Source organism: Pteropus medius, unplaced genomic scaffold, assembly GCF_902729225.1.
Source record: "Pteropus medius unplaced genomic scaffold, Ma_sr-lr_union100, whole genome shotgun sequence".
Taxonomy (NCBI): Eukaryota; Metazoa; Chordata; class Mammalia; order Chiroptera; family Pteropodidae; genus Pteropus; species Pteropus medius.
Window position 1 is genome coordinate 162,441 of NW_024343578.1, and position 26,676 is coordinate 189,116.

Consider the following 26,676-nt stretch of genomic DNA (forward strand, 5'->3'; position numbering starts at 1 on the left):
AAGGTATAATGGACGAACCTTGAGGACATGATAATAAGTGAAATAAGCCAGTCACAAGAGGACAAATACTGTGTGGTTTCACTTTTGTGAGGCACATTCATAGATAGAAAGTAGAATGGTGGTTGCCGGGGTGGGGGTGGGGGGACACGGGGCGGGCCGATGAGGAGTTTGTGTTTAATGGGGACAGAGTTTCAGTTTGGGAAGATGAAATAAGTACTGTGGATGGATGGTGGTGACAGCTGCACAATGATGTGAATGTACTTAACTACTGTACACTTAAAAATGGTTAAAATGGTAAATTTTCTGTTATGTATATTTTCCACACTAAAAAAGAAAAGAAAAGAATTCATAGTGTTTACAATAAGATACTGGAATCTGTTTGCACAGAAACAGCAGCATCATTTGTAGGCCTGGCAGGCAGCTGACTGTGCGCATGTAAAACAAACCATTCACATTTCTTTAAACTAGTCAGCAATTCACACTCACCACTGATTCCCATTGGCCCCGCGGCCTTTCTCCTGAGTGAGAGTCGACTGAGAAATCTCTACTTTTTAGCCTTTTTCCCAGTCTAACTACTTTTTAAAGAGCCTTGTTTTCCTAGAGCCTATAATTACGTTTGTCTCCAGGGTACCCAGGAGTTTTTTTTTTTCTTTTTAATAAGCAAAGAGCATCCTACAATTATCATGATGATTTGTTGAGGGCAGGCCAAGTGCAGACAGGGGCTGACTCACCTCTGGAAACCGATGCTCGTGAGTTGATATTTGCATCTTGGAGGCATTGCCAGCACACTTCGGGTCAGTAATTATTATTAAGAGCAGGAGAATTAACAGACCCACAAAGGTGTCCGCTGGCTGCAGCCGGAACAGGCCCTGGCTTCACAGATGGTTCTAGGTAAATATTGCCAGCCCGTGTGGATGCCGTAACCCCGGGCTGCTGGAGCCACACGCAGCCGAGGCCGGGATGGGCAGAAGCCTGTCGGCTCTGTCAGCCCTGATTTGCGGCCGAGCCTGTAATCTCCCTGAGTTCAAAGAGTGCTTAGCTGCTTGTCTTTGTCAAGAGCGCGGTTGGGGATCTTTTATGTGAAAGATGTAGGGTTCTCAGGCTGACTTTGATTATTTATTCATCCCCCTTCGTGGGTGTGTGATAGCCAGGGCACCTCAGAGCCCCCTGTCCTGACTGCTCTTGCTCTGAAATTCATTGAGCTTTAAAGCCCTTTGAAAATTGCTTTTCGAGGGAGGGGAAAAGGTTCTGAAGTCCTTTTTCTCTTTCCCTCTGCACAGTGCCGCAGCACCTTTTGCCACCGTTCCATGCTCCCTTACCGATTGACATGAGACACCAGGAAGGAAGGTACCATTACGAGCCTCACTCTGTCCATGGCATGCACGGGTAAGTTCTGCTCTCCTCCCGTCTCCCCAGCATGTGAGTCACTTGCCACTGGGGAGGCTGGGCTGCCAGCCTCAGCCACCTCTCCTGCCTCTGTTTTTCTTTTTGGAGTTCCTGATCCGCATCGTCCTGAGCAGTCGCCTTTGCCACCCAAGAGTGCACTCATTCAGGACCCTGTGTGAATGTGTGGGTGGGATGTGCACACCTAGCTCCCCTCTGGTTATTTGAGAAGGAAGCACTGCTATCTCACACATCACCACTTCCAAGGCTTCAGACTCTCCCGGTGTACCCATAAGCACCTTGGGTCCTTTACTCACCCATACAGGGGAACCCCTCCAAGGCCAGAGGTCCCATGCAAGTACGGTGACCTTCGTTATATTTTGTCCCAGCATAATAATTCATAGTGCTCCTTGTACTCTCTCAACTGTCTCAATTTGGACACTAAATTACAGGGTCGACCTACCGATAAGGACGAGCTCGAGGTTATACTTTGGGGTCTCATCCTACTCCCTGCTTTGAGACCCCCACGTAGAAGGGTATGTCACCAGTGCTGTCTCACTAAACCTAACCCTGCTCCTCTTCATTCCTACCTGGGGCCTTGAAGCTCATAGCTGATGTCGCTTTTCTTTGTCTTTATGACTTGAAGAACTGTGCCCTTGTTCTCCCATTCATATGCTTCCAGAAGAGGCCCAAACCTTCCCCTCACCATCTCTGCTACTCCCCACACCTGCCAAGCAGGGGACCTACTATGAAGAGTCAGTTGGCCCTGTGCCCGTCTTGACCCAGACATGTCATCTGTCCAAGTTCTTGTTTGTGTTTCCAGCATACATGACCCTGTCACATGTCACTGTGCCTCAGCTCCTGCTGCCCAGCCCGCCTAGAACGCCCCCTCCTCCTGGCCACCTCCTATAGATCCTCTAAGCCTCAGCTCAGGAGCCGCCACCTCCTGGAAGTGCTGAGATCCCCCACACTGAGTGGGACCTTTCCCGAATTCCCATCCCACCACCGCTCAGAAATGATGTTTCACACCTGTGTCCCAGCAGGCTCTGTGCTGCCCTCTCGTTTCTGTATTGACAATGTCTGACATGTAGTAAGTGCACGATCTTGTTTGCTGAGTGCATAGCCCTCTTCACACATTCCACTCACTGAAGACAAATCCTCCTGCCTCTCCCAGCTCCCATTCAAATGAAGTCAGTAAATACTTGCTGGGCACTCACTGTGTTCAAGGCAAACACTGTGCCTGGTCAAGAGGCAGGTGATTGAGAAGGCATCCAAGCCCTCAAGTGACTCCTATTTCTGGGCACCCATTGCCTCCCCATGGCAGAGCAAATCTAAGACTTTTATTTTCTTTTTAAAATATCTTTTACTTTGAAATAATTTCAGGCATATAAAAATAGTTGGGAAAATAGTACAAAGATTTCCATTATACCCTGCACCCAGTTCCTCAAATGTTAACATCTTAACGGAACCAAAACACTGATACATTGTTATTAACTAACTTATAAATCTTACCCAGATCTGGCCAGTTGCCTACTAATGTCTTTTTTCTCCCATTCAAGATCCAGCCTTTGCATTTAGTCGTCTTGTCTTTAATCGAGGACAGTTGCTCAGTCTCTCTTGTCTTTAGTGACCTTGACGCTTTTGAAGAGGACAGGCCAGTTACTGTATAAAATGTCCTCAATTTGGGTTTGCCTAATGATGCCTCATGATTAAGTTCGGAATTTATCTGAATTTATTACTTGGAGAATAGTAATAAAAGTGGTGTTGTGCCCTTCTAGTACATTGTGTCAGAGGCACATCATGGCACTACTTCTCATCACTGGAGATTAATTTTAATCACTTGATTCAGTGAGTTTCTCAGCTTTAAAGTTGGTCTCTTTGTAATTAACGATTGTGGGGTGATACTTTGGTAATATGTGAATATCTTGTTTCTCATCATATATTCATCCACTAATTTTAACATCCATTGTTGGCTCTTGTCAGAAACAGGAACTACTAGCATTTACCAAGTGGTGCTTTTCTATTTCCATCGTTCCTTCCACACTTATCCATTGGACTTTTACTATAAGGAAGAGCTGTCCCTTCCCCTCCATTTCTTCATTTCTTTATTTCAAATAAATGCATAGATATTTGTGTTATTCTATGCGTATACTCTGTGGTTATCACTGTTTGTTGTATTGTTCAAATTGTCCCAGATTTGGATATTTTTCTCCCATGTCTTTTGACATGTTGGGAACCTTTCATTGTATTTCGGTTCATGTAGCTGGTTCCCACTTGAGTAGGACCTGCTGCTGGTGGCCTCGTGCCCACTTTAGCCCTCTGCCCACCTCCTGGGGCCCTCTAGCTGCAGGTGGCTGAGACCACAGCTGCAGGTGGCTGAGACCACAGCTCCAGTGGTTTCTGGGAGGTTGATACATTTAGAGCTAACAGATCACTGAAAATTGCTCAGTTGGTGGTATCTGAGAATCCTAAGCCCATTAATGGAGCTGAGTCCCTATCTAGAATGGGAGAGGGAAATGCTGATTTTCTTCTCTTGAGAAATGTTTGGCTGGTTCAGCAACACAGATCCTGGGCACAGCAGGCCTGCAGCAAAGTGCTCCCTACAAGGGGCCCAATGCTGGTCGGAAACAGAGACGTAGGCAATGCTGAGAGCTCCCTGGAGGGAGAGCCTGTGCAGGTTTGTATCACTCTGCAGGTGATTATCTGGATTGTATCACTCTACAGGTGATTATCATATCTCCTCACATACCTAGGGGCAATGACAGAGATATAGGAAGACCCCACCATTGGTGAATGCTATTTTTCAGATTAACTCTGACCTTATGACTGTTGTGAACACTTTATGTGTTTCCTCTCACTTAATCTTCTCAACAACCCTATATGATGTGCATTTCATGTCATCCCATTTTACAGATGAAGGAGCCGAGGCAGCAGAGAGGTTAAATAACTAAGCATCAAGGTCATCCACTTAAGGATTAGGAGAATTAGAAGCCTGATTACAGCTCCCTGAGCCCAGACCCTCAATCGCATGCTGGCCTGTCTCCTGGGAGCACTTTTATGACCGGAGAACCCTAAAGGGGTCCAGCCCACTCTTTCTTGAAAGCACATTCTGCCCGCTGTTAGGGCACGCACCCAGCTTACTTGTTCCCCAGGCCTCTGAACCAGCAATGTCAGTGTCCCTGGGGGGCCATTAGGAATGCAGGTTTTCAGGCCTTGGCCCAGACATGCTGAGTCAGACAATCTGGGTAGGACCCATGATCCATATTTACTATGCCCTCCAGGTGATACTGCTACAAGCTCAGATTTGAGCTGCTCTAGCTGCAGAAAGAGCTTGTTGCTGAATGAGGTGGCCCTTAGTGCTACCCCTCCCTGTGATAGTAGGGATCTGTGGCCAAGAAGCCACCCCTGAGTTCTCTCCAGGCTTTGCCACTCACTACTCTGTGTGGGACGCAGGTCATGTCCCCTCTCTGGGTCTGCTTTCTTCCTGGCCAGCGAGGAATGGAGTGTGGCCAGAGCACTTGGAGAAGTAGAAGGTGACGGTGGCAGGTAGCAGGGGAGGTCTGACTAGGCCATTGGGCCTGTGTAAATGGTCTTGTCACTCACTGGCCTGGATGGCTCTTTCACTAGACTCGATAACTGAAGGGAAGTGTATTAGTTTCCTGTTACTCCTATAACAAATTACCTCGAACTTAGTGGGTTAAAACAATATATATTTATTCTCATGCAGTTCTGGAGGCCAGGAGTCTGAAGTAGTTCTTATGGGTCTAAAATGAAGGTGTTGGCAGAGCTGGCTCTTTCTGGAGGCTCCAGGAGAGAATTCATTTCCTTGGCTCAGGACCCCTCCCCCACCTTTTTATCACATCGCCTTTTCTCCCCATGCTTTGTTCTCACGTGGCCTTCCTCCTCTTCTGTGGTAGTTTGCTCCCTCTGCCTCTCTTATAAGGACACCTATGATTGCTTTAAGGGACCACCAGATAATCCAGGATATTCTTCCTTTCTCAAGGTGCTTAACTCAACCACATCTACGATGTCCCTTTTCCCATAAAGGGTACATTCACAAATCCCAGGGATTAGGACCTGGAACTTGCTGGGGGTTGTTATTTAGCCCATTTGGGATCACCAAGTCCCAGTGGCAAGACTGGCATCACAAAGTAGAATATAATAAAGGGTGTCAGTAATTTGTACAGAGCCTGCAGCAGGCCAGGCTCTTCCATGGAGCCTGGTATTTCACCTCCCAATTGCCCTGTGAGATGGAGTTATAATCTGCAACTTACAGATGCCGAGGCCCAGAGAAGTGCACTGACTTTCATGGGTCATCCCTGTATGTCGGGTGTGCTTGCTCCTGCACGAGGTTCCCCTCCCTAGCCAAGCTAGGGCTCGTCTGGTTAACACCCCAGTGACGGGCAGCAGCAGCGTTCCCAAAGCCCCACATCTTGCTGGGCTTGGGCTTCCAGTGGCTCTACCTTATCAGGACAGCTGGTCCCCACCCAGTCCACAGGAGGGCAAGGCAAGTTCTGGAAAGCCCACTCCTTCACCCCTGCCCTCAGTGTCCAGGTGGGAGAAATAGTACAAAGCCGAGGAGAAAAACGGCCCCTATTTCTGTGGCTCCTGTGATTAATGTGGTCAGAGCCTGGTGGAGCACCCGCTCCGTCAAGCCCCTGCTACAGACCACTTCTCCTTGCCGCCACCAAATGTGTCTAATTACATAAGACGTTGCGTAGCAAATGAGGTGCGATGTCGTCTCCTGTCAGCCCTAGTCGGAGCCTCTGCCTGCTGCTTCATGCACAGGGCCTCTGCTCAGGCGCCTGGGACCCTGACCCAGTGGCTCTCATGGTCTGGTGATTGAGCTTCAGTGCTCGGGGCTCTGGGCGCAGTGCTCCACCACGGGCCTCCTCAGCCCTGTCCTGGCCCGCTGGAGCATGGCTGTCATGGGCCCTGCCAGGCTACCTGGGCTTGAACCCCAGTGCTGAAATCACTAGCCTTGGAGGACTGACCAACCTGAAGGAATAAACCTCAGTTTTCTCACGTGTAAAAGGGCACGATAAGGTTACCTGCCCCATCTACTAAGTTACTTTGAGAATGGAGTTGAGTAATATAAGTAAAGCTCTTAGAAGAGTTTGGAAACATTCAATTGATGTTAACAATGATTATTATTACTGTTGTTATTCCACTTGCCTTGAAGGCCAAGGGATCTTCGTGACAGAGGCAGGACATAGCATGTCCTTGGAAGAGGCTACTGTTGGGTGACTGTGACAGAAGAAGGTGGGAAATGGGGCTGAAGAAGTACTCCTGGGGATGGAAAAGAGAGTCTTTTTTTCCCCAGTTGAGGAATTTGGACTTTATCCTTTTGGCAACCAGGAGCAGAGGGAGCAGTGAGATTTATTTTCAGGGTAACTGGAGGAGCAGTTAAAGATGGACAGAAGGCGGGACATTAGCTGTCATCATGGTCCTCAGCAGGAGAGGAGCAGGGCCAGGGCTGACTTCACACTGCTCCAAATAGGCAGCTACACATGGGAGGAGCAGGGGTGGAGCTCAGCGCGTGGACACCCAGCCAGCACAGCACAGCTGGACGGCTTCCCCGTCTCCAGAACCACCCATTCTAGTCACCTGGAGGTACAAACCACAACAGGACCTGCAGAGCTCGCTAGTGCTCAGATGGCTCCGGAAGGATAAATGGCTCTGCTCATGGACTCCTGGCACAGCATGTTTCATCTCTGTAAACCATAGGTTATGGGGAGACAAGTGGGTGAGGGGGTTGTTTGTGCTGCTCAGGCAGAGTTCTCTTTTGACCCACTCTCCCCAGAGGACATGCTCTTGAGGTTCTGGGAATTCTTTCTTGAGGGCGAGAAGAGAAGGCCCTGTAGTCTCTCTCCCTTTCCTGGTGACTGCTAGCAAGAAAGAGGAGCACTTCGGACATGCTCCTCGCCCCTGTCCCCTTGGAAACTAGCTCGCTGGGTGTTGTGGGGACTAAGGCTGAAACATGGCAAGGCCCCCAGTTGGAGCTCCCCGGTTCCTCTGTGTGAGCAGTCTAACAAGCAGGAGCATGGGCTGCCTGGGGCCAGGATGAATGCATGTGTTTTGGTGGGCAAGGTAGAAACTCGGGTTCCTGATTCAGGAGGCTGGGACTGACCTTCAACTCACCATTTTCTTGTGGGCTCCTTCCCACCCCAGCCCTGTCCTGGGGCTTCAGAGAGGACCAATTCCAGCTGCTTCCAGCCTAGAGGGTTACAGAGACCACCTTGTGCAGCACTTCTCAAACCTTGCTGCAAAACTGAACTGGGGTGTGTCTTAAAGATGCACGTTCCTAGGCCCCGACTCCAGAAGTTCCAGTTCTTTCAGACTAGGGTGAAGTCTTAGAATCTGCTCGTTTACAAGCACCCACAGGCCCAGAGTCTGGGGACCACCACAGGCCACCTTGCTTATTTTATGCTCAAAAAAGCAAGCCCAGAGATGTGTGTTGGCTTTCCAGAGTCATGGAACCAACAGGCTGAAGGGCCTTTTCCTTCAATGATGACGATTCCGAGATACGGGGTGTTAAAACCCCCCTGGCTCCTTTTCATCACCTATTCACAGACCCAGCGCCCACAAATTAATCTAAATCTATTCATATTCTCAGCTGGCAGAAGGAAGTGAGCATATTGGGTGGGGGCTAGAGGGTGAGTGGACAGCTACAACATTTCAACCATGGAAAGGATCTCCCTCCTCTTACCAGGTTCTCTATACCTGGCCACTGACGTCCCTGACCCTCAGCTGCACTGCTCCAGTGGTCACGGCCAAGGCCCTCCTGCACAGAGAAGGAGAGAGGAGGGAGCCTCTTGTTAGGGACAGATGGCTCTGGGGCTAAGCTATCAGTTCCTGTAAAGTCAACATGCTGGCCCAGGTACTTTAAGGAAAGAGAGGGAATGCCAGCTGGTGGGTGTGAGGGCCCCCGCCTCCCACCATTATCTGCACACTTTGTCACACATGCAAATTACCCAGAGTACCCTGAGAGAGCCGTTAAGGATGTCTGAGCGCCACCTCGTCCTGGCGACTGCATGTTAATGGAGACGTTTAGCCCCTCCGCTGGTATGCTTCACTTAAGAAAGTAGTTTCTTTGCTGTTGCTGGCTGAGCTCATGAACTTCTAGTCCGGGGGGATTTGAAGATGAATTTTTCCAAGGTCAGTGTCCCATAAAGCCTACACTAGTTCATTGTGAGATTAATAAACACACACCTCCAACTCACCTGCACTGTCCTGGGCTCTGACAGCTTTGCCCTCAGCCAGTCACCAAGGCAAAGCAGACAGATACATGGATATTTTCTTCTTGGTTCTTGGTACAACACATCAGGTTCACGGTTCATAGAGGACTGACTCCGTTTGTGTTTCACAAAGAACTTTCTCCTCCCTGGGCAAACATGCGTGCTTCTTTTCAGGAACTCGTGGAAAGACGAGACTTCCGAAAGACAGGTCTACTTGTCTGGCCCCTGAGCCAAGAGGCTGGGTGGGCCTGGGGTCTCCCACCAAGTGCCTTGTCCCTCCTCCCCACTTGGGTCCTTGCTCCCTTTCTTTCTCCAGGGAGTGCTCCTTAAAACCTACCATGGCTGACCACTTCTTTAGAGCAATTGGATGGCAGGTAGACATGGAGCCCAGAAAACTCTGGCACCAGGAGTTTGTAGTGCAGCACACCAACCTCTCATAGCTATCTGAGGACTGAATGACAAATAGATGTGAAGCCTTGGCTCATGTGATGCAGTGGCCCTTAGAGACCCCTTCAGACTAGTCTTTTCTCCTCTCTGGGCAGTCACAGCATCTTGGGTTCAGCCCTCTGGATTATGTTACCTAATCTTCGTCAACACCCTATAAGGAAAGCAGCATTGTTACTCCCACTTGTTAAGTGGGGAAATCGAGGCACGATGAGGTTGGCTGCTTGCTCCAGTGACATTCTCCAACTAAGCAGCACAGATGGGATTTGAACCTGGGCATTTTGACCCCAGAGGCCCACTCTCCGCCCCGACTGCTCTGCTAAAGACTCTCTCAATGCGGAGAGCCTCAGATTCTCAGCTCCAGGAAGGTGTTCTGCAGCGTGGTACAGACAGCTCATTTATAATGGAGTCTGGCCTGTAAAAGTTTAATGAAAAGCATGTCTGATAAGGCAGCCTGCTCTTTGATCTTGGCTGAATGCTGGCCCCTCGCAGAAGAGGAGCTGCCTGGCTCTGGGCTTAAGAGAGAGCCCGTGTGGTCAGCTGAGGGCAGGAAGGGCCCAGGAGTGAAGCACATCATGATGCGCAGAGATGAGGCGGGTTTGCCACAGGGAGAGCATGCAGGGCTGCCTGGTGGAAAGGTCCCTCAGGGCTGGAGGTGATCCCCTGGGTCCTCTCCTGTCCTCCATCGTCTTGGGCATTTCCCATCGCACACCCCCTGGATGCAGGCAGAACAGGATGGGGCAGAGTTTAAGTCCTGCCTCTGTCACTCATGCCCTCTTCATTCTGTGAGCCTCGGTTTCTTTGTCTCTAAAATGGGGATGCAACAGTACCCCCCACATGGGTGGTTGTGAGGATTAGACGAGTAAGTAAAGCGCATAGAACAGCTTCTGGAACATACTGAGTGCTGGACAATCATGTGCTTTTCTCACTCTCATGTGGACACTAAAAGGAAACCCACATTTTGTTCCAGGCACTCTTGGATTCAGGGTGGATGGTATCATATCCAGTGTTCCCAACACCCTGTGAGGTGGCTCATATTCTCCACAAGTCATAAAAAGAAAACTGGAGGTTACCAGAATTTAAGAGCTTTCCACAATCACTCAGCTAGCTAGTAAGCGAGCTCGGACCCCTACGCTTGAGTTCTTCTCTATGCCATGATTATCCATGGAGAGGAAGGGGCATCTCGCCACAGGTCTTGGGGCTACAGTGTCTAATCTTGACTGACAAGCATAGGAAAGGCACAATAATTAACCCAAATGAATTAATCACTAATAATAAAATTTCAGTTGTGGTGGGGTAGGTTGCCCTTCAGGGTGGGTCGACCTCTCCCACTGCACATGTTCAGGTTGTCCATTCTAAGTGGAAGCCGATGCCAGGGCCAGAGACGCATTTATTTACTCAGCCTGAGTCACTGTTGCTGTTTATCTACAGCCCAGGTGCTATCCTCTGGGTCACTCCTGCCGGCCTGCATCAACGTTTGTTGCGGGAATGCAGGAGCAATGCCCTGCATGACTCCTGTCGCTGTCCAAGCCTCCATCACTGCAGCCATCTTGCTGCATCGATAACGTGTCCCGGTGCCCATGGAGAAGAAATATGTTGGGCACAGTGGGAGCCACTCCCTCACCCTCTCCTTCCAGGAGCTGCATTTCTGAAATGTGAACTTGACCTGTCCCGCCTAAGCAAAGGAGAGAAAGATTAGTTGTTGCTTAACTCATGGGGGAAGGTTTATTTGATGAGACTCACCCAGTGCCTATGTGTGCCAGCCTTGTGTCAGGTTGTTTGGGATACAGGCCCAAGGGGGTACAGTCTTGCTGTCCACGTAGATCTTATGGTCTATGAGGGGCAGGGGGAGAAACTGGGCAGTTACAGGGCGGTACGCTGGAAGAGGTTTGCAGGAGAGCCCCGAGCACTAGGTAACCAAGAATGGAAAAGCATTTATTAGCAGAAAGGCCCAGGAGGCCTGCCTCTCCCCATCCCACCCCCAGCCCGCCAGGGGGCTTCACCACCTTCGTGGAGTTGCCCCTGTTCCAGTGAGGCATTTCGCTCCCAGGCAGCCACCAATGCCAACATGAAAGAGGGGCCCTCTTCACACACAGTAATGGACTCAAAAGCTTGGTAAAAATCGGCAGCACACCCAGCCCCAAGAAGACGTTTATCTAAACTATTCAGGATTATCCATCTAGTTTTGACAGGCATCCAGGAAAGGAAATTCCACATACCACTTTGGCAGGCTGGCCGGAGGAGCTGAGGAATTCTCCCCGGCGGGGAGAGCGGGGCAAGTTCCCTGTGCATAGCCTCCACCCCAGGCCTTTCCTCGGTGCTTAAACCCAGACCCCTAGTGAAGTCTAATGAAACCCTTCCTTCTACTAAAGATGTCCCCGACCCCCAAGACCCCATGTCTCATTCCCACCCAGGGCTCTACTTCCAGGGCCCTCGCGTTTACCCCGTGATATGACAGCCCTCATAAAGCCATAACTTACTGGAAGATTCTGCTCAGCTGTGCTCAGCCAGGGGCGGCTCCTCTTGCAGACAAAGGCTCCTCCTACCCTGAGGTCAACCCATACCACAGGTCACCTGGAGAGGGCTAATCCATGCCGGCTCCCCCATAACCCTCCCCCGGGGCCAGCTGTGTTTTTGCCTGCCTGCCCCTCCCCTCTGCCGCCCCCACTCCCGGGACATGACACATGGCTCAAATCCGAGGCCTCTCACCCAGCCCAGCTCTGTACCAGCCATCGTTCTCTAGGAAAAAAGTCTCCTTGATCCTTCCCTTTTATTTTTTATGCTTTTGGGTTTTTATGTTTGAAAAGCTGATACCTTCCTATCTTCTTGCTCCAAAGGGAAAAAAATGTGATAAAGGGTGGGCAATTGAATTAACCCCCGTTGCCTGTGTGGCTAGAGCTTAACCAAGTCCATCTGTATGGCCTCCTTTGTAGGCGCAATTTTATAACCTAATTTCCCTACGAAAACATCAGTGTTTACTTAGTAAGAAATCTGCTCTTTGTCAGCTGAAAACAGTGATTTCTTTATTACTGCTCTGCGTAGGGAGTGACAGCTGAAAGCTGGCGCTCAGCTAGGTCTGGCGGAGTGTGCAGGTCTGTAATGGAACGGGGTAAGCGGAGGGGCGAATGGATTGCGTGTGTACACCGATGTGTGTCAGTTGCAGAGCAGGCCTGACGGATGGGCTGGGACCGGCCAGGAGGGAGTCTTGGCAACAGACAGATGGAGTGGCCAAGGTGAGCTCACTGAGTGACCAGGGAGACAACCACTGAACCTCACTTGCTTTCCAGCAACCCACACAAGTCCTGCACTCCCAGCCCTGTGGCCACTCCACTCTCCACACCAGAATCCCATCCACTCAGCCAACTGCTAAGCAGAGGCCAGCTTTCACCCAGCCACGCCTTTTTGAAAACTTAGTCTTATAAAATATCAAAGACATACGAAGAATAGCAAACGCACAGTTAAGATGTAAAGACATATACCTGGATGCCCTACCCAGCCCGAGGATTGGGGATGTGGCAGCACCTTCGAGGTTCCATGTGCCCCTCTGCTATCCTCCTGGGCCCCGCTATTCCACGTATTCTGGAGTTTGGAGTTTCTCATCCCCTGGCATCTGTAACATCTACCTTGCAGGTGACTCCTCCAACAGTACTTTGTTCGGTTTTGCATTGTGTGCTTTATATAAACGGAATTGTCACAGATGTATTCTTTGGGACCTGCTTTTCGCACCGGGAATTATGTTCCAGAGATTCACCCATTAATGCGTGGGGCCCTTCGTTTATTAATTCTCACTGCTCTGTGTTGACAGGCATCTGGGATGCATCTGTCTTTGCTGTTTTAAACATTATTGCAGCGAATGCTCCCGTATCATCCTCCAGGCCCCGGGCACAGCCCATTCTTCCCAATGAATGTTTGCCTGGGAATGAGATTGCTGAGTCACAGGCTGTTCATGTTTTACCCCTCCTAGGTGTTGCTGGACTTTTGCCAGGTGGTTTCGCTGCCCTCACTCACACCAGCCTGGGTTGAGGACTCAGCTTGCTCCACCTCCTTGTTCCTAGGGTGATATCATCAACATTTAAATTTTTGCCCAAATGGTATCCCCTGGTGATTCTAGTTTTCTGTTTCCCTTATTACTAATGAAGCTGAGCATCCTTTCATATGTTAATTGGCCAATAATGTTTCATTCTTGGGAAATACCTGTTCAGGGATTTTGCCCATTTTTCTATGGAATTGTCATTTTCCTATAGATTTGAACAAGCATTTTATATAGAAAGGCTACTCATGCCATGGTTAGTTATATGTGTTGTCGGTAGCCTCTCCCAGTCTGTGCCTGGTTTCTTCATTCCCTGGATGAAGGAAAGTCCTTGTAACGTAGCTCAGGTTTTTTATATCTCCTGTATGGTTTTCGCCACACGTTATCTTCCCCCGCAGCTGTCTGGTCAGAGCTGCAGCCCATGGATTCTGTTAGCTGTTCCCCATTAGGACCTGCCCTTTGTTCAGCTATTCTGTCTTCGAACACCAGGCCTGCACCTCTCACTGCCTTTTTTTCATTTCCATATAGCAGTCTAGGCCCAAGTCAGATGCCACCCCCTTCAGGAAGCCTTCTCGGATAGCCCCGGCAGAGTGGATGAATTCTTTCCCTCCCACCCTTCTTTCTGCTTTAGCACCTTGTGTTCTCTTTACAGGCTGTAGTCAGTGTTCACAGTCCCTCCACGACCCCGCAGGTCCAAGCATGGTGACTTTGTCAAGGCACCATGTGAACCATGAACTGGGTGGGTTGTAATTTTCTGAGCACATGGCTGGATCTGGGGCACTCTGCTTGGCAGCCTCACCCTGGCAGCTTGTCATTGCCACAGCCTCACGGACACTCATGTGCTCTGCTGACGTCTGTGCACGTGTAGCTTCAGGGTGGACCCTGGAAATGTTAGGGTTCATCATACCTGGTGCAGCAATTGACAGTCGGGTTTGTGACCACCTACCCCACTTCTTGAGTGTGGGGTCCTGGCTGAGTCTTCCTCAGACCCCCAGCGCACCACCCAGTGCCATCAGAAGCCCATGCTCAGTGAACATTGGCTGATGGAGGGAACGATGCATGAACACATGAACAAATCAGTGAATGTCTAGACACGGTGGCCCTGGCTCCTGTTCATGGTTGTCCTATTTGCTGGTTTATAGAGCCTGCTCCAGTTTGGGCAGGGGCAGTTCTCCGGTGCTTTCCAAAAGAATTCCCTGTACATCTCTTTACAGGGGCAACCCCCTTGAGTGTATTTTGAAAAGGACATGATTTCTAGAACTTTTCAAATTAACATATGGAAAATGTGGGAGCAAGCTTGCCAATGTATAGTTTCACATACCAAAAACAAACCCCCCAAAAGACAGAAAAGCAAAATAACAAAACTAAACTAAACCAAAACCTTTGGAGAGGAGATTGAACTCCACCCAGAGGAGCCTGATAGAGCTCCGTCTAGGCCTGAGGCAGTGAACCCTAGTCTGCTCTGCAGGGCTGCCCTGGTGGAAGCAGACATGTGCCTGCCCAGCGCTGGCAGTAGGAATCCCAGTTTTGGTGGGAGAGTAGCTCAGAGTGGCAAGACCAGCTTTAGGGAATTCATTTTTCTTCTAGCATCTCAGTGGGCCTGGGGCCACTTGCGCAGTGTTTCTGAGAAAATGGGCGCCTGGCCCCAAGCAGCTCAGCAATAGCAGAGAGGTCATGGCCATCCCACTCGGAGCCCGCCAACCCCACCCATGGCCCTGTGATCCTGGTGGGTGGTAGCATCTCAGCCCGAAGGCAGGACCGGTGCGTGTGAGGAAGCCATCCTTGGGGTAGAGGGGTTGGCGTGTTGGGGCTGTGTTTGGGGCGCATTCAGCTATGAGGAGTCAGTGACCGTGTAATCTGGGCGGCAGGCAGGAAGGCACGCTCCAGAGCCCTGTGCACACGAGGTGGGTGGAGCAGAGTGCTCAGATGCCCTCCCAGCGTGGAAGGGCGTTTCCCTTCCCTGCCAGCCTGCCACTGATGGAGCATCCATGGGGGCTGGGCTGTCCCAAGAACTAGACAGGCCCTGCTCTCTAAGAGCTGGCAGTGTCAGAAGATTGGTGACAGTAATAATGATGGCGATGCCCAAGCCTTCTGGGGGCCTTCTCTACACCAGCAGCACGTGCTTACGTACTATAGTAGCTCCTAACAAGTTACTGCAAACTTGGTGGCTTAAAACAACAGAAAATTATTCCCTCATAGTTCTATTGGTTAGGAGTATAAAATCAGTATTGCCGGGCCCCAGTGGGAAACAAAGGGCTCGCTCTTTCCGGAGTCTGGCCCTGCTAATCTACGCAGGAGGTCTTTACATGAAGCCAGCAGGAGGGGCGTCTTCGGGTTGCCAGGGTCCTTCCTCCAGCTCCCGACTCCCAAGGGGCAGAGCCTGCCCCCAACACTCATGCTGAGTCTGGATGAGTCAGCACCCCTCAGTTCTGCATTGTCTGCTTTTCCAAACAGGCACCAGGGGTGGGGTACAGGGCCCCAATCCCTGCACTTCCGTCCCCTCTCCTCATTGCATTAAGGAGCATGTTGGTTCCTGCCCCTACACCTTGGCTCTGGCTGCGTTTTGGGTCAGACGCCCTCCTTTCTCCCATCGAGCGAAGTCTTACTTTTCCCTCCGGCCCATGGAAGCCACGCACCCTCTAGGAACATGTCCCCGTCATTCCCACTCCCAGGGATGGTGCCTGTCTCCGAGGGTCTAGGCATGCTCCCTCAGGCCCAGCCAGTGTTGCGAGGGCTCCCCACAGCCTGCACCTCACCCCCAGCATTCCTTTCCCTTTGTTTGGTATGTCAGCATGAGGACCAGGTGAGGCAATGTCTGCAAAAGGACACCAAGCTCCACTTCTCGAGAGCAGAGATAGCTGAGGCAGAAGCTTGCCACTCGGCGGACTGTGAGAGATGTCACAGTACCGAGTCCGACTTCACAGAAAGGCCAGAGTCCATTCTGGCTCATCTACTTAACAGCTCTGCAGCCTTGACAAGTCTCGTTACTATCCTGGGCCTCAGTTTCCTTCTCTTTAAAATGGAGGTACTAAAACCTGCCTTGCAAAGTCATTGGATGTGTTGTATGCAGTCGGCGTCCAGCGAATGTTGGGGACCTAGTCAGCAGCAGCAGCAGCAGCAGCTTCCCTGCTGTAGTAGCTCCCCCACTGCAGCATCTAGTTAGGCTAGAACAACAGCCACCCAGTTAGGTCTCTGCTTGCTTTGTCCATTCTCACTTTCTCCTTTTCCTTTTTAGTTCCCTTGGCCATCACCCTGGTCTTTGAGCCTGGCCCTAAAATCTTGTGCAGGGGCTTTGCAGGACCCCTACCAACAGGGAGGAAGGAAAAGAAGGAAGAGGAAAGACTCTGCTAAGGAGTAGCCCTTTCCTGGGCCTGCCCCCAGCCTTCGGAGAGTCAGAGCCAGGCCCAGCCAGCAGGCCAGCGCCCACATTGGGAGGAAGCACGGGAGTCCTCTACTGCAACAGAATAGGCCTAGCAAGGGCCCTGTGCAATGCGCTGCTGCCTGTCACCAACATGTTCACACACACACATATTCATACACACACACACACACACACACACATTAACGGAGTATATTTGGCTGTTTCTCTCAACCTAGAGCCCCCTGCTTGTGCCTCGTGTCCACATACAGAAGGGCCAGCACAGCTGCCCTCGCCATTCTCAGCAGGGGCCCTCCCCTTCAGTCCTGCAGGCAGCAGGGTGGATCTGCCCAAGGAACTGTGGCTCAAGTCTGCCTTGCAGAATGCCAGGTCCAGGATCACTCCGGGAAAGGGAGGCCATCTTCGTCAAGGCTCGCCTTGCTAGACCTTGGCAGTCTCCTGAGAGAAAAACTCACCTCAAACTGGTTTAAACAAACAAGCAAACAAACAAATGTATTGGCTCAGATAGTGAAAAGGCCAAGGGTACTCGCTGCTGCTGAAGCTGGATCCATATCCAGGGACCCAATTCAAGAAACATCTCTCAGCTCTGATGTTCTGTGTATCATCTTCAGTCTTGGCCTCTCCCCCTAAAGCCCAGCAGCTCCACACTTGCATCCTACCTGCTTAACAACCCCTGTGGACAGAGAGCACTTTTTTCCTAGCGTCCAGCCAAAGCTGCTGTCTTGAGTACGTGCCCATCTCTGAACCAATCATGGTGCCTAGGGATAGGGCATGCTTTGATCAGCTGGACTCGGATCACATGCCCCTCCAACCCCTCCCACACCCCCAACAGAAGGGGCATGGATCCGGTACAGATCCAGCTCAAACTCCCTGTGGGCTGTGCTCCAGCCCCTCATGCATAACCTTCACACACCAGCCTTTCTTTGCACATGCTGCTTCTTTATTTGTGATGCACTATCTCATAAACTCCTCTTCATCCTTCCGAACCCAGCCCGAATTTCACCTTCTCTGAGAAGCCCTCTGTCACACTTAAAGGCAATTTGGGAATTTGTTCCTATGCTGGAGCCTTTATCAGACTGCCTGCTGCTTACCTGACCTGTGGGTCTGCATCTTCAGAGCTTCCTACAGGTCTCTGGGCACAGAGTAAGTAGGTGGGACAATTTTGTTGGGAATATGAACAAATATACTAAGAAATAACTGGTAGAATTAGGCTCAGATGAGCTCAGAACAGGACTGAAGGGAAGAATAGTGTCCAAGCTATGCAGCTTGCAAAATGGCTGACTGCCAGTCTGGTCGATTGTGGCCTACAAGTGTATGAGTTTGCATGCATGTGTATCTACAACATAGAAAACTGACCGTCTTTCAAAATGAGCTTACACAGCTGACTCCTCCTCCTATCCTCAGGGCCACCTCCTTGAATCTCTGCCCGGTTGCCAGAATTCAAGGCCTGGACAGGCCACAGCTGAGACCAGGGTCGGGCCCCACAGTGAATGGTGTGGAAGTAGAAGAAGAAAAAGAAGTTTGCAGTTGTGGGTGGGGGGATGTCCTAAATCTGGGCTCATATTTCCCTAGCACATGCCTTCCCTGGTGAGGTCCCATGGCATGGTAGTCAGTTCACTAGGGCTGGCAGCACCCAACTTGACAGGGGACTCTTGGTGGAGCCCTGGGATGGGACCAAACATCCAAGAAAAAGAAGCTTTGGTCCCCGGAGGACCCGCTTTGTATGTTGGCAATTTTGGTATGATTTCAGGGCTGCTGGGAAGCCCCTGGTCCCCCAATGCATTAATAATGCTTGGAATTCTGCCATTTGAGATTCGTTCTTTTCGCTTTGTTTGATGTGTCAGAATGACATCTCTTGGAACATCCGTGCCCCTGGATCCTTATCAGTCATTCACAACACAGTGTGAGGAAGTAGTTCCAACTCCTCCTGAGAATTGGATTGGATTATGCGTGGTGATGGGGTGAAGTAGGGATGAAGATAAAAAGGGAACTGAAACACGGGGAGAAAGCTGTCCCATTCTCAGGTGCCGCCCCTCCCCAATCATGCACCTGCCTAAGCCCGGCCCACAAAGAACCCCAGTCATCAAGAACACTCTCTTCTCTGTTGAGGGGACAGGCTCAGGCACAGGCTCAGGCCCAGACCCACCTGGGTTGGTTATGACTCCACTTCCTGCTACCTTGGGCAAGGGACCTAGCCTTTCTGGCCATGTTCTCATCTGTAAATGGCATAAAGCACCTACTTTGTGAATTACTTATTAAGGTTAAAGAAAGGAAATACATGCATATTGCCTATTATGGCTGGCACACAGTCAGCCTGTCTGAAGGAGATGCCAGGTAATGGCACAGCCCAGTGGTGCTGTGCAGAGGGGACATCTAGGAAGGCTTTCCAGAGGAGATGCCTGGGCAGGCGTCTGTGGCTGTGTTGGTGGCTGGGCCTATTGTCTTGGGTACTAGGTGCCCAGGTCAGTAGATGCTCCATACCCCAAGTTGACTTGTTGCTGAGAAGGGAAAGAAATCCGTGCTTGTTAACCCCCTACCAAGTGCCCAATTCTGGTCTTTTTGTGCCAACCTGGTGAGGTGCCAGAGAGGGGCAGCCTCCTGGCCAAGGCTTCTCAGCTAAGCAGAAGGGATCCAGGTTGGTGAGGGAACCAGTGCTCTGGAAAAGGCAGGCAGTGCCCAGGTGCCGGTTCCTGCCCCACCACTTCCAGGCCCTGAATGCCTCTCACACCCCCCAGAATCCAGTCCTGCTTCACGCTTACAGAGAGGAGCATTTGGTTCTGCTTCATCAGGGAGGCTCTTTCGGCCTGGATGCCACCCCTGCAAGGCCCAGCACCAGCAGCCTCCCCAGCATCGGGAAGAGCAAGGGCTTATCCTGTGTACCTTTCATTAGCTCTGTGAACTGACTCATCTCACCACAACCCCTATAGAATCTGTCTCGGAGTACGGCAGTGGCTTCCTGCCCTGTCACACCAAAGGAACAGGGTCCTCTGGTGGGGTGGCGTGGTGCCTGGGATGAGGGCAGCACTATCCTGCAAGTGAGGCCAGGCCGACTTGGGTTGAATCCTGGTTTGTGTCTCTCTGACCACAAGGCATGGAGGGGTGACTTCCCTCTCTGGACCCCAAATCCTCCTTGTTGGTGCTAGAGTTTTCACGTATCTTCCTTGTGGCCTTGCAGCCATACTTCCTTCATGGAATGCTGTCCCAAAGTCAGCCAGGACCCCCTGCAAGGGGCTCCTGGGCCTCCCCAGTGAGCCCAGGGCCTGAGACAGGAGGAGGTGCCCCGGGGGTCACCGAGGAGGTCTTGTGGCCTGAGCTTAGAGAGAGGACAAAGAATTAGCCTGACAAGGTATAGGGTGCAAGAAGGCACTGAGACCAAGAATTAGCGTGGGCAGAAGTACAGCAGTGTGGAAGTGGCCTGGGAGGTTTGTTGGAGCTGCACATCCACTGCAATCTCTGTCTGCAAAGGCTAGAAAATAATATAGCAGAATGCTTACACCCAGGCCGAGAAGCAGCCTCCAAGCGGGGAGCTTGTTAACCTAGATGTTAAGACATCTGGATACCACCTGTTTGGGTCCTGGTTTGCATTCTTTTGGAATCCTGATCTTTTCCTTCACAGCTGTTGCTGTGGCTGAGCACTTCACACCAGTGACAGTCTAACTGAAGCCCAAAATTCTCCACTTTCATGGCCTCCTGATTCCTCTTTTTCTCATTTCTGTTAGGAATATGAGCTCTTTGCGTCTTACCCCTGGCATTAGTATTTTAATGTTCGGTTTTTCATACGTTTGTAGAATGCATGCATTCATTCATTTAACAAAGATTGATTTGTTATTACTATGTGTCTAGCCCTGAGCAGGCACTGGGGAAGCAATAGTGACAACTTGCACAGATGTGTGGCCTGCTGAGCCCTCAGTCCAGCAAATCCAGTCATGTGTGCAGAGACTTCCATCTCCAGCACAAGACTGGCAGGAAGGGATGGCCACACCAGCACACAGTAGTTTGCAACCTTCATTCACTGGCTGATATATCAGAGTTCAGATCCTATACCAAAGGATGTTGGCATATAAAATAAAATCAAAGGTTGCCTGTTTGGTTCTGCTGCTTGGTGGGGTTCCCTGTGTGTCCTCTTCAGCAAGCCATACCTTCTTAGAACACTTCCCTTTGTCTCTGCAGGCCTCCTGCCCTGAGCGGCAGCCCTGTCATCTCTGATATCTCATTGATCCGGCTTTCTCCACACCCCGCTGGCCCTGGGGAGTCCCCCTTCAATGCCCCCCACCCGTATGTGAGCCCCCACATGGAGCATTACCTTCGCGCCATGCACAGCAGCCCCACGCTCCCCACGATCTCTGCGTCCAGGGGCCTCAGCCCCGCTGATGGTGAGTAATAACTATGTCTGGTGTCAGATGGGTACTAAATTGATCACAGTATATAAATGTCTAATCACTATGTTATATACCTGAAACTAATATAACATTGCATGTCAACTGTAATCGAAAACTTTTTTAAGTTAAAAAAAATGACCAGGTGCATCTTCTCAAAATCTGCCCACTGAAACCTTCCCTCTCAGCCCAGAGTCAGTGCCAGGCTAGGGGATATGTGCAGTATGCACTCATGAGCCCTCGGGCAGAGGCTCCTGGAAACATGGTCCCCATGAATCCCTTGTCACCACCTGCATCTTCACCAAAGGGAATGTGTCCTCTCCCAGCTCGTGGATGTGACCATGAGCTGAAGCCAAGGCCTAGATCTGAGAAGACTTAGCCTGGAGTTTTGCAGTGAAAAGGATTCCAGCCTCCAGATGTCAGAAAGGCTTCCTGAAGCATCGGGCTCTTCTCCTGGCCACGAGGTTTGCATTTTGCCTGCTCTTCACTAAAGAAAAACCAGACAAGGCAAATGGTTGCAGCTATGGGACCTGAAAAATGGCCCAACAGAATGTGGCATCATTGCGAAATGGCCCCTTGGGGTTGGAACCCAGCCTGAGCTCTGCGTGGGTACCCTCAGTGACTGACCAAGCTGGGGTGCCCTAATGGGTTGTGCTGCCTTTACATTGAGCCACTATCTCCTGAAAAGTGGGCCTGTGCTTCTCCACGCCACTCCTGACGACCCGGCCAGCGGTGGGCTGGCCTAGAGCATGAGGATTCAGGCCAGGATCCAAACACTGCCCTGGCTCTGAAAGTCACACATGGTATAGGGGACTTAATGGTGCCCAAGAGGATAAGTCCACATCCTAATCCCCAAACCTGAGTGCTGCCTTGTTTGGAAAAAGGGCCTTTGTAGATGTGATTACATTAGGAATTTTGAGATGAGATCATCCTGGATTGTTTGCTCAGGCCTTAAGTCCAATGACAAGTGACCTTATAAGACACACAGATGACTGATCTCGGAAGCTAAGCAGGGTCAAGCCTGGTTAGTACTTGGATGGAAGACCACCCAGGAAGACCAGGTGCTATAGGCGTAAAAAATTAAAAATAAGGGATTGTAAGCTGACAAGGTCCTTGCAGTCTGTGAGGTCAACCAAGGGTTGCCTTGCCTAAAAAAAATTAAAAAATAAATAAAGACACACAGATAAGAGAGAAGACAACACAAAGATGGGAGGGATGTGGCCACAAGCCAAGGAAGCCACCATCCTCAGAAGCTAGAAATCACAAGGAACAGTTTTCTTCTAAAGCCTCTGGAAGGAGTGTGGCCTTGCTGACACCTTGATTTTGGGCTTCTGGCCTCCAGAACTGCGAGGGAATAAAGTTCTGTTGTATTAACAGCACTAATTTGTCACAGCAGCCCTTGGAAACAAATACACATGGTGATGGGCTTACTCGAGAGGAGGCAGAATCTGGTGGCTCCTCGGCCTGGGCCAGAGTGGGCCCCGCACAGTGTCTGTAGGGGGAACAAGGAACAGAGTGCTCTCCTGAAGATCTTATGAAGCAAGGACACTGTAGCTTCAGCTGACAGTGGCATAGCCCGTGAAGAGCTAAGTGGCGAGACACGGCTGCCCGTAAAGGAGAGATTTGGGTTGACCAAGCAATGATGTTATGCCTAATTTCAATATGAACATCCTTGATTGTGGCTCCTACCATCCCCACTTATCCTGCCCAACTTCATGAGACAACAGGCATAGGTTCAGCACTGGAGGGGGCGGGCTTGCCTAATTTGCATGGCCCTGACCCCTGCAGGGAGAGGACCAGATACCCCAAGGCCTTACTGGTCCTGACCCAAGCTCCCAAATGACTGAAGATAATGTTCAGGCTCATACAGCAGCTCTGTCAACTGTGCCAGCCCAGTGCCTGCCCGCATGAGGCCCGGAAATTTGATCAGCAACCCAAGGCAGCATCTGCCAGACTATGTGTGCTGAGGATGAATGGACACTCCAGGGAAGGCTTCAGGGAGGAGGTGGCAGGCAAGGAGGGAAGGAGAGGGCATTTCAGCTGTTCCCAGGGCAGGCATTGGCCATGGGGTGTCAGCCTAGCTGGAGGCCAGGGCTCTCTCTAGAGCAGTGGTGCCCAAACTTTTTGGTACCAGGGACTGATGCTCCTGATGATCTGAGGTGGGGCTGAGGCAGTGATGCTAACTAACATTGTGAGTGGCTGCAAATACAGATAAAGCTTTGTTTCACTTGTCCACCGCTCACCTCCTGCTGTACAGCCTGGTTCCTAATAGGCATCACACTAGTACTGGTTTGTGGCCCTGGGGGTTGGGGACCCGCCACCCCCCCGCCACCCTCCCAGCCCCCGTCCCACTCTAGAGAACATAGCAGGAGGCAGGGAGGAGGAGGTGGAGGAAGAGGTCAGAATTCCATTGACTAGCTTCTTTCTGACTAGTGCTCGTGAGATCTCCTTTGGTGTTTGCAAGACTGATAGTGGAGAGGCCGTGGAGCGCAGGGCTTAGGAACTTGGGCTCTAGATTCAAACTACCTGCTGTGTTACCTTGGCAAGATCTCTAAGTACAGAGTCCTCATGTGCTAAGGGAAGGGTAATGGTGTCCCTCAGCTCACAGCATTGTAGTGACAGTGAAATTAGAGAATGACTGTGATTCCTTCAGCACTGTTCCTGCACAGACCCATCTAACGCTGTGTACAATGTTGGCTGCCACTGTCAATTTTAATAGTAATTTGAGTGGTGGGTATTATCGCCTCATTTTACAAATGGAAGACTGAGCCACCTCAGACATGTGACACTTTCTCAATTTTGCACTGCTGGTAAAAGCCGGGGCTCGCAATGGGCGTGAGTGGTTTCCAAGCTCTATCCTTTCCCTGCCACCACAGCCCTGAGGGCCTAGAGAGCTGAAGTGTGTCCTCCCTGCCTGTGCTGAAGCCCTGGCAGGGCCAAGTGAGGGCTGGAGGCAGACTGCCCGGGTTCTGCAGCTGCCAGGGAGGGAGCGGTAGACTGTGGCCGGCGAGGAGCTTTCTCTGGCCAGATCAGGCGAGCTCTCGGCCGTGATCTCATCTTGAATGTTCAGGTAAGACTGACAGGGCCCAACTCTCCGGCCACCATGGAATCTGTTTGTAGATTCTTTTTCTTTTGAAGCCTCTGCTGGACCATGGACCCTGTTGGACTGGAGCTATGGGCTTCTGTGGGGCCTGGAGAGGAGGAAGAGAGCAGTGTTTACAGCTTTGGCAAAATGGAGGAATGCAGGGGGGAGGCCGGGGTCCAGCCTCCCCATCAGCAGAAGCACGCTCCACCCCTACCCCCTACCCTCCACAGTCTGTTCAGTGTGGACATGGGGATGGGGGATGGGAGACACAGGGGCCCAGGGGACAGAGGATGGACTAGAGGGCACTGAGGGGGACTCCTCAGGCTAGATGCGTGTTTTTCTTCTCTTTTGCCAGATTCTGATGGCTTCTTTCTCTCTCCCTCCTTCTTGCCCACAGTGGCCCATGAGCACCTTAAGGAGAGGGGACTGTTTGGCCTCCCACCTACGGGCACCAACCCCTCAGACTATTACCACCAGATGACCTTCATGGCGGGCCATCCCACACCATATGGGGACCTGCTGATGCAGCCTGGGGGTGCCACTGGTGCACCCCATCTCCATGACTACCTCAATCCAGTGGATGGTGAGTGCTGGGGGCAGGGAGTGGGACAGGGAATGGGGCTGACAATACCTCCCTGGAGCTGAGGAAGGCGCTTGCGGCTCCTTTGGGGATGAGGAGCCCTAAGGAGGGATCCGAGTTTGCCCCAATCCCTGCCACAAATGCTGTTCACAGAGGGCCTAGTCTGAACCACACACAAATGCTCAGTGATCCACCATGGACCAGGAAGTGTTTTAGGAATTGCAGACACACCAGGGAACAAAACTCTCTCATCTCTGCTTTCATGGAACTTACAGCATAGTAGAGAGATACAAACAAAGCCGGGAAGAGGTTAGGGAGCGCTGGGGTGGACAGGGGGTGCAATCTTAAATGAAGAAATTGAGGAATCTTCACTGGGAAGGCGACATTCAAAAAAAGAACTGAAAGAGGTCAGCTGTGCAGAAATATTTGGGAAGAGCGATCCAGGCAGAGGAGAAAGCAGGTACGCAGGGCCTGAGGCAGCAGCATGCCTACTGAGCTCAAGAAATATCCAGGAGGCCAGTGTGCCTAGCACCCAAGAGTCAGGGCCGGAGTTCTAGTTTTGGTCCTACAGGCCAGTCAAGGCTTGGTAAGACTTTGGTCATCATGGGGATTGAGATGGGGCCCTTGGAGCCAGTCGGACAGAGGAGCAATGAGATCTGACTTATTTTTAAAAGGAATCCTACTCTGGCTGCTAATCTGAGAATAGACTTAGGAGCAAGGTGGAAGCAGGGTGTCAGGTTAGTAGAGGTGGGAGAGATAATCATGTTTCAGGTAGATTTTGAAGGCAGAGCCACAATATTTGTTGCCAGATCAAATGTGGAGTTAGGGAGAAAAAACGGTATCAAAGACAACCCCAGGGTCTTTGGCCTGAGCCACTGGAAGACGCAGGTGTCAACTAAGCCGGGGGCTATGGGCAGGGCATGTTTGGTGGGTGGGAGATCAGGTGTTCTGTGTAAATAAAAATTCTTGGTGCCCATTAGATTCCAAATTCTTCCCTCCCACCAAATACCATCCTCACCACTGCTTTCACAGAGGCACCTGTGGCCTCCTAACCATGAGCCCTTGGGGTTAGCATGGAGCCCCTGTTTGTGTGGGGGAGGCTAAGCATACCCCCCGCAGGTCAGTGCCATTCTACCTTCTGGTCCTGGAGCCCAGCCCTATTTGGGATACCCCAGATAGGCTAGGAAGTAGAGCTGGAAACCACAGCAAAGGGTAGGCAGGTGATTCCTGCAGATTCACTCTCCTCAAGCCCTGCCTGGGACAGCTTTCTCACTCCTCGATGGCAGGGAGTAGAGGCCTGGTCCCATAGGGAAGTCCTGGTGCCTGCTAGGCTGCAGGCAGTCCTGTGGGGTAAGGCAGGCTAAAGACACAGCGTGGGTGGGCCCCTGCACCCCTCAGCCCTCTCCCATCTCTCCAGTACTCTGCCCTAGGCTTCCTGTCCATACAGCCACTGCAATTCCTTCTTATTGGCTGGAGCAAAGCTGAGCCCCTCACTTCCCAAGGCTTGGCTGAGATCTTGCCTCCTCCAGGAAGTCTCTCCAGATGCCCTACATTGGCCATTGGCTCCTACTTTTGTGTGTGTCTGTCTCTCTCTCTCTCTCTCTCTCTCTTCTCTTCTACTGCTCAATGTGATGCATACAATTTCTTTCATTACAGGAGCCAGCTTGTGTGGTTCCTGAGCCCCTTGGGCATTCCTGTTCCCCCACAAGAGTGTTGCTGAGGAAGAGCACTGCAGCCTCCCAACACTGCTCTCGTGGGTATTGTCCCATGCCATTAGGGGAGCCCAGAGCACAACGAGGGCCATGACCAGAATTTGCTCCCTCGGTCTGTCTCCTCCTCCCTGACCCCTTCCCCAGGATGGTGTTTAGTGCAGCACTGGGCACCCCTGTAGGCTGTGAAATCAGGCCTGTCGGCCCCCTAAGCGCACTCACATCCACGTGCTCCCCTTGTCTCCTTCTCATAACATCCCTACGGGTGCTCCCACAGGGAGAAGGAGGGGTGTCAGCAGGTGGTGAGGATAGGGCTCAGGTGAGGTCATGTACACATGACTTGTTAAAGCTAGAAACTAGATAACCACCACAATACGATGCAGAAAGGTTGCCGACGTTCCAATAGCCACATCCAAATGTGAGATGCCCTGAAATGGGGCCCACCTTCCAGG

The 26,676-nt window shown here is 51.2% G+C and overlaps 1 protein-coding gene and 1 long non-coding RNA gene across 3 annotated transcripts in view; one reads left to right on the forward strand and one right to left on the reverse strand.

Moving 5' to 3' along the window:
* Positions 1–26,676, forward strand: part of GLI2 (GLI family zinc finger 2) — a 178,179-nt gene that overhangs the window by 122,529 nt on the left and 28,974 nt on the right. The window contains 3 exon segments of the mRNA XM_039867393.1: positions 1,281–1,386; positions 20,645–20,847; positions 24,333–24,518. Coding sequence (XP_039723327.1) covers positions 1,281–1,386; positions 20,645–20,847; positions 24,333–24,518 — 495 coding nt within the window.
* LOC120606284 (uncharacterized) lies at positions 5,077–11,708 on the reverse strand. Of its 2 annotated transcripts, none has more exons than XR_005653854.1 (5): positions 11,546–11,708; positions 10,809–10,974; positions 8,107–8,167; positions 7,525–7,600; positions 5,077–7,097 (listed from the first exon to the last, which is right to left on the reverse strand). It is a non-coding gene; the product is annotated as an uncharacterized LOC120606284 (long non-coding RNA). The 2 variants fall into 2 exon arrangements; XR_005653853.1 differs by having other exon boundaries at positions 8,607–10,974.